At 37.3% G+C, this 7,875-nt stretch overlaps 1 protein-coding gene across 6 annotated transcripts in view; it reads left to right on the plus strand.

Annotated features, from left to right (window-relative positions):
- The window catches only part of CARF (calcium responsive transcription factor), a gene marked incomplete at both ends in the record, with an annotated part of 28,426 nt that extends 20,551 nt beyond the window's left edge, over positions 1-7,875 (plus strand). For 5 of the 6 annotated variants that reach the window (XM_084255272.1, XM_084255274.1, XM_084255275.1 and 2 more), the window contains 4 exons: positions 365-428; positions 4,061-4,191; positions 4,537-4,903; positions 7,757-7,875. In XM_084255272.1, the coding sequence (XP_084111398.1) occupies positions 365-428; positions 4,061-4,191; positions 4,537-4,903; positions 7,757-7,875 (681 nt within the window). The remainder of the gene's footprint in view (positions 1-364; positions 429-4,060; positions 4,192-4,536; positions 4,904-7,756) is intronic. The other variant, XM_084255276.1, reaches the window with a different exon arrangement.

The raw sequence follows: 7,875 nt of genomic DNA on the forward strand, positions 1-7,875 counted from the left end.
AATTCAATAACTAGATCAGACTTTGTTTAAGCTAGAGCTACTAGCATCCAAAACTCTTTGGCATCCAAAACTCTTAATTATTTACTACCCAAAATTCAGGTACTTGGACAGCTTTGGTTAGCAGTAGTCCGTGTCATCTGCATTTGCTGTCAACATTCTTGTTATCTGAACTTGAGAGAGTAATATATTTAGATAATTAAGTGTAACTGTGTTTTAAGAATGTGAACACATGAAGAGAGTAATTGCAGGATAAAGCATAGTTGTACTATGACTGAATAGAATATAACAATTGTATTGATGATGGGAAGTTTTTTTTAATAAAAATGCTTTGTTAATTCTACTGAAATAAATGTTCCCATTTCAGCTTCAGTGGACTACAGATAATGGGAATATTCTGAGAGAGACTGTGACAGTTACATTTGCAGAAGGTAAGTTACCTTTAAATTATGAAATAATGTTAAAACTGAAGACTTCTAAGATACTATTTAATCAAATTATGTAGATAAGGAACCATGACCTAGAGAGGCAAGACCAATTATATTAGAATTTGTCAAAATAATTCTAGCTATTTAAATTTCCTCTTATAATCATCAGCTTTTATGCTTCCTAATGATTAAAATTTTGGGATTGATTGCTAGAATAGTTAATTGTAAAACTAGGCTAATTCCACTAGTAATTATACTAAGATGCCTAATCAGAAAACTATTGTTCACTTTTTATGGTTTTCTTTTTTTACATATTCTTACTCCTCTGTTCTCTCAATAGTTAAAGCTGTTTCCACCCTTTGGTTTATCTACTAAAAGTATTTTTTCTCCTCTTTTGCATGGCAAACTCCTCTCAACCTAAAATGGCAATCTCAATGAGTGCTCTCTTAACTTTACCCTCATGTAAGCTAGGTATTTACTCTTCTGTATTTACCTCTCATTTAACATGTTATCTTTTAAATTAATTTTTAACATGGTATCCCTTTGTTTTGTCATCTGTATCTTTCATTGTGACTTGAGCTGCTTAGGGACATGGATTGTATTTTATTCAAGTTGACATACCTAGTTTCTTGCATTATACCTGCTGAAAAGATAACTCCTAAATAAATGCTTTAGAATCAATAAGTAAATAGCATATATAGTGCAATTATTTCTTCATTCTTCAGCTTATTAACCTTTAAAAGAGTTACTTTAGAGACAGAATAACTTTTAAATTCTTTAACATTATTCAGTTTTTCTGCCCATATTTCACTCAGTGTGATAAATTCTGTGCATAAAAGAGAAGTAAGTTTCCTGCATTATTGAATTTAAAGTTTAATGAGAAAAAGATACTAAACAGGGCCTCCCTGGTAGCACGGGGGTTAAAGACACAGCGATATCGTGGCCAGGGAGCTACCCACATGGTGCAGCAGACCTCTCTCCTATCTCACCCGCTGTTCCCCTCAGCAGTGTGTTTCAGTCAGTCTGCCTGTTCTGTTCCCCACTCTGTCTCTGGTGGATCCTCTCCTCTACCCCATCCCACACCTCTGGCCTACACCCCAGTTCTTGTATGCATAAATAAATAAATCTTTAAAAAAGAAGATACTAGGGCCTCCCTGATGGTGCAGCGGGTTGAGCGCAGCACTGTGAAGCTGTCTGTAGCCTCTGCAGTGTGGATTCAATTCCCAGCCAGCGGGGGAGATTCCGACATAGCGTGTCAGACCTTTCCTGTCGCACCCGCTGCTCCCCTCAGCAGTGTATTTCGGTCATCCACCTGTTCTGCTCCCCACTCTGTCTCTGCTGAATCCTCTCACCCTCCTACACCTCTGGTCTGTACCCCAGCTCTTGTGTAAAAATAAATAAATCTTTAATAAAAAGATACTAAACCATTATATTCTAATTAATTACTATTGTGAAAAATGCCATGAGAGAATTGTGCAAAATTTTGTAGAAATAGTAAAAGAGACCTATAACCTAGTCCTAGGCATAGGGAAGTATCACTTCACAAAGTGATTTTTTAAACTAAGAACTAAAGAATGAATAGGAATTTGCCAGTCAATGTATATGTTTGAAGGCTAATAAATAAGAAAGATCATATACTTTCAAGGAACTTAAAACTTTTCAGCATAGACAATGCTTGGAGATAATACTGGATAAACAAAACACGTGTTAAGAGTCTCTTTCAGCTGTCCAGATGACACATGATAGTAGTTTAGACTGCAGTTGGTTGCATTTAAATTAGAATCAGACATATTTAAGAGTTATTTTAAAAGTAGAATTTTAAAATCTTAAAGTGGACAGACCTTGATTATTGATTGACTAGGTATGTGAGGTGAAAGAGTAGGAATGATCTGGAGTGGCTTCTGTGTTTCTTTCATGAGTAACTGACTAATAGTGGCATTTACTGAGTTTGGCAACACTGGCATAAGAATAGGGTATTGTGGTGGTGGGAGAGAGTAAAAAATTAGATCATGAGATTAGTTTTCAAATGCTTGAGATTCAGCCATTTCAATGGAGTAGGATTGAAAGGAAACCATATTAGGTGGTTGAAAAGTGAATAGGAGATGAATGGAGACAATGTAGACCACTTTTTCCAGAAGTTAACAATGAAGGAATTATGGAGTTGAGGAAAGGTATTTTAAGACATGAAAGACCTGGAGAGATAGATGAAGATGAAAAAGGTAGTCATTAGTTTGGGTAACGGAAAGTTGTGGAAATTTCTACTCAAGGCGTCTCTTTTCTCTTTAAGACAATTATGAATTAGAAAAGATTTCAGGAAGAATGGCCAAGATTTGAGGAAAATAGAGATTTTCTGTCATCCCTAATAAATAGTAAAAGAAACATTGTAAGATTGTTAGGTATAAGTGAAGGTCCGACAGAGATAGGTGATCTTGAATTAGTAGTAGAAATAGCAAGTTTCTTTTCCAGTAGTATTCAGTTTCTCAGATATGGGTACTGAAGTCATTTTCATCTGGAGTTAGCATTTTACTATGGGGATAAGACCAAAGACAACAGAGTTTAGAGAATTTACAATAGAATGACTACAATTATAAATCTAAGACTTTAAGTTAGATGGAGAGAGAATTTTATTAAAGAAGAGGTTGATGGAGCTAAAGAAAACTAAGGAATCCTTTGACTGGAGGTACATGAAGCTGAAGAACTATTGCAGTGCAGTACCTGAGCAAAATCCTGGAGGAATAAGAGGTTATATTCAGACAATGGGATGTTTGAAAGAGATCTTATGACCCAGTGCATGCCCACAGTAGCGAGTGGGTGACTGTAGCAGAGTAAAGTAAGTAATTAGAAATGAAAAACCTAGAAATAAGCCCATTCATATAAGGTCAATTTATTTTTATCTTTTTTTTTTAGATTTAATTTTATTTATTTATGCATATAAGAACTGGGTTGTAGGCCAGAGGTTCGGGGAGTGAGAGTATTCACAAGAGACAGTGGGGAGCAGAACAGGCAGATTGACTGAAATACACTGCTAAGGGGAAGCAGTGGGAAAAACAGGAGAGGTCTGCTGTGCCATGTGAGTTAGCTCCCAGGCCAGGGATGAAACTCATACTCATGCCACAGGGGCTGTTGGCTGGCAATAGTTTGATAGGACTGACACTTTAACCCTTGTGCCACCAGGAAGGCCCAACTTCTTAGTCTTTTGCAATACTTTCACCTTATTTCCTATTGCCATTCTTAAAGCAAGGGTTCCCCCCCCCATCCATTCATTTGTTTATTTATTGTTTATTTTAAAGATTTATTTATTTATACAAGCACTGGGTACAGTCAGAAGCGTGGGAGGGTGAGCGAATTCACCAGAGCCAGAGCCCGGAGCAGAGCAGGCCGAAGAACCGAAGTACACTGCTGAGGGGAACAGCGGGCGGCAGGAGAGGTCTGCACGCCATGCAGGACCCTCCTCCAGTGGCTGGGGAGCGGCCAGGGATCGAACCGGCACTGCAGAGGCTGCGGGCAGCTTTGCAACCCAGCGCTCAACCGCTGCGCCACTGGGGAGGCCCCTTAAATCAAGGGTTTTAATAATGTGCAGTGCTCTAGAAACCATGAAAATTAGTATAATAGTATGTTTCTTTTTTGTAATTTAGGAAATTCACCAGGAGAATCAATTACCACCAAAGGAGAAACACATCAGACAAGAGGTTCTTTGTCTCCAGAGCCAGCCCACTTGCTGTCCTCACTTTCCTCATTTCAGCCAAAAATATTTACACAACTACAGGTAGTTATCCAGCAAAACAGCCAAAATTGAGGACTTTCTTCTTTGGTCTTTCTTCTTCTCCTGAGGACTTTAACAGACTTACAATAATGATCAAAGATATTTTCATTATTAATTTTCTGATTTTTTTGTGTCTTGATTTAAGATGATAATTTAACAATATGTTTTGAAAAAGTTTGAGTTGATAAAATTTCATTGTACTATTTTTCCTCTGGTTTTTGTTTCTCTCCTTTTATATTTGTAGTAACTATACTCATTTTATTCTAATTTTATGTCATAAGAATAATATATATAGAAAAATCATAATAAATTCAAACATTTTGATGTAACTCTTTTTCGGTTTAAAAGGGTTTGCAGTTGCAACCAAGATTCACTTCTGATGGATCACCAACTCTGGTATCAGTAAATAACCACTCTTCCTCCAGTCCTTCAAGACTTCTGGATTCAATAGGAAGTGATGTAATGAATAGTAATTCTCTACTGCTTGGTCAGAGTCATAGCCTTCAAACAGATACATGTCTAACCCAAAACAATAGTGTTGCCTCTACAATTGAGAACCTTCCAGGATCAGATCAAAATCTGGTTGCAGTGGATCAGTTGGTGGAAGATGGAGATATTGAGCCTACAGAGAATCTGGAAAGAAGTGTTCAACAGATTCTGCTGGGAGATGTGCAGACCATTCCAATACAGATTATAGACCATCATCCAGCTCTTAGTAAGTTAAAATTAGCATATATTATTTTTTTAAAAACCTTTATGGGCTATCATTATTGCACTACAGAAAAAAACTATCATTTTTACTCAGTGGGTTTTTATATATAAATAAGTAAAACTATGAGAAAGATGCAAAACATTTCATTAGTATGAGTTTAATAACTTTTAAACTTAAAAGTTGTTCTACGTTGAAATTACTTACTCCCTAATTACTTAGTTTTACATAGAAAATCTGTGGTGATATGAAATTACTACGGTCTTTTTAGAATGCGTGAAAATAAAACAAAAAGGAAAGCTTTTAGTGTAGAAGTATTGTGGAAAATTTGATGTGCACACAGGCATAAAGAAAAAAGGAATGAGGGCCTCCCTGGTGGCACAGGGGTTAAAGACAGGGCTATCATGCTATCACCAGCCACTGTAGCATGAGTTTGATCTTTGGCTAGCCTGGGAGCAACCCACATGGCGCAGCATGCCTCTCCTCAGCAGTGTATTTCAGTAGATCTGCCTGTTCTACTCCCCACTCTGCCTCTGGTGAATCCTCTCATGCCCCACATCCGGGGTGTACAGGATGGCCTCTACCCCAGTTCTTGTATGCATAAATAAATAAATCTTTAAAAAAATTTTAAAAAAAGAAAAAAGGAATGAAATTGGCAGATAAGAAGGTTGAAAGGAAGATTTTCAGTATAGACTTAAATGTTTAGTTCTGTGGAAAGTGAAAGGGAACTAGTAAGGTTTAGGGACTGGGCTTTCATCTAAGAGCTTTTTGCCTTCTCTTTGTAATGAGCCAGGTAAACATAGTAATAATAATCTTTTTTTTTTTTTTTTAATTTTCTAGAGGCATGTCTTATTTATTTATTTATTTATTATTTGTTTGTTTGTTTGGTTTATACATGCACTGGGTACAGTCAGAAGCGCGGGAGGGTGAGAGAATTCACCAGAGCCAGAGCGGGGAGCAGAGCAGGCAGAAGGACCGAAGTACACTGCTGAGGGGAGCAGCGGGCGGCAGGAGAGGTCTGCTCGCCATGTGGGACCCTCCTCTGGTGGCCGGGGAGCAGCCGGGGATCGAACCGGCTGCAGAGGCTGCAGGCAGCTTCGCAACCCAGCGCTCAACCGCTGCGCCACCGGGGAGGCCCAATAATCTTTTTTTTTTTAAAGATTTATTTATTTATACAAGAACCGGGGTACAGGCCAGATTTGCGGGGGATGAGAGGATTCACCAGAGACAGAGCAGGGAACAGAACAGGCAGACTGACTGAAACACCCTGCTGAGGGGAGCAGCAGGCGAGGCAGGAGAGGTCTGCTATGCCATGTGGTCATCTCCCTGGCGTGCTGGGATGGAACCCGTGCTGCAGAGGCAGTGGACAGCCCCATAGCGCTGCGCTCAACCACCTGTGCCACCTGGGAGGCCCAGTAATAATAATCTCTTAACTTCTCCTTGACCTCTATCAATTCCTTTCACACAAATTTGTTCTGGTTGGGACATTTTGTGGGAAAGGGTTTGCAATTTGCTTTGAAGAACAAAACATAATCTTAAAAATTATCCTTAGAATATATAAAGTATTTCCCCTCCATTCTTAGTCATCATTCTTCTGGGTAAGGAAAACTGAGTTAGTTACTTCCAGAAAAGAATCATTATCTTTTAAATTTATTGAAAGCATTACTTTTAGGAAATTTTATCCGTAATTCTGCTATACTTTCAACTACTGAGAAACTTTAGGATAGAGGGAAAAGCAATATACATGAATAAATTGTCACACCAACTTCATGAAATAGTTGGTGGTGTCCCCATTTTATAGATGGGGAAACCAAGGCTTAGTGGGGTTAAGTAATTGTGCGAAGATCACATCTAATAAGTGGACAAGGATTTGAACTCAGATCTGTTGGCCTCCAAAGCATTTTTCTCTTTTGACATATTGCCTCTGTGTTTTCCCATGGTATTTCTGGAAACTCAGAGACTGCTTTATAGAAAACTGTATTTGGGTTTGAACTTGCATGATTTATCAAAGTATTATTTCACTCAAATCCAACCTCTACTGGCTTTCTCTGTGCCTTGGCTAACCTCCAACATATTCATATATAGTGATTATTCGGTGTGTTCACACACTTTACTAAGCAAATATAATCCCCTTTATCTTGGTTCTCTATCACAACTGAGAAATCAGTATTCCTGAGAAAAAGAGTAAGATTTGATCCGAGGCATCCAGTTAGCCATTTTACACTAGTGCTGCTGGTCTGCTACATTAAGATTAATTTGGTCATAAGCACTTTAAATTTAAAATGGTAAATGCATTTTGAATGTTATAAGTAAGCAAATATAGTTAAGGCAGCTAAGTCAGAGCTATCATTTAAGACATTGTATGTTTTTTCTAAAATACTTAATGTGTGCACTTTCTTTAGGGAGGGAATGTTTTTCTTGATATGTGATCATATATGCAAACCAAATAGTAATACATCTATGAAGTACACATGCCTGCTATTTGCCTTACAAATAATTTTCAAATAGTGGAAGGCTTCTTGAATTTTACTCACATATTTTTAAAGACAGTTAAGTTTAAACACAATAAAATTCCTTATAATTTTATGAATGTATGGATTGCTTTTTTAACAGAACAGTAGAAGAGAATAAATTTATAGAGTTCTTTATAGATTGTTTTGTTTCATTGCTAGAAGCATACTAAAAGAGTTTAATCCATATGACTGTTAAGTGTCAGGACTGAGTTCTCAAATATACCAGCTGCTTTTCTTTTTTCAAAGTGCTAGTTTTTGCCAGGCTTCTAAATTTGTATGATTCTAAAATCCACTGTTATAAATTATATTAACCTTTTGGATTTTCCTTTTATGTTTGGTTTTAAAGTTGAAGAAAACTCAGAAGGTACAATTTCTATGAGCCAAGTTAAGCAAGAACCCAAAGAACCAACATTGTCTATGGAAGCAAAAAATAATTTGGACTGTAAAAAATTATCTGCTACATAA

This window comes from Talpa europaea, assembly GCF_964194135.1.
Source record: "Talpa europaea genome assembly, chromosome: 1".
In the NCBI taxonomy this organism is placed as follows: Eukaryota; Metazoa; Chordata; class Mammalia; order Eulipotyphla; family Talpidae; genus Talpa; species Talpa europaea.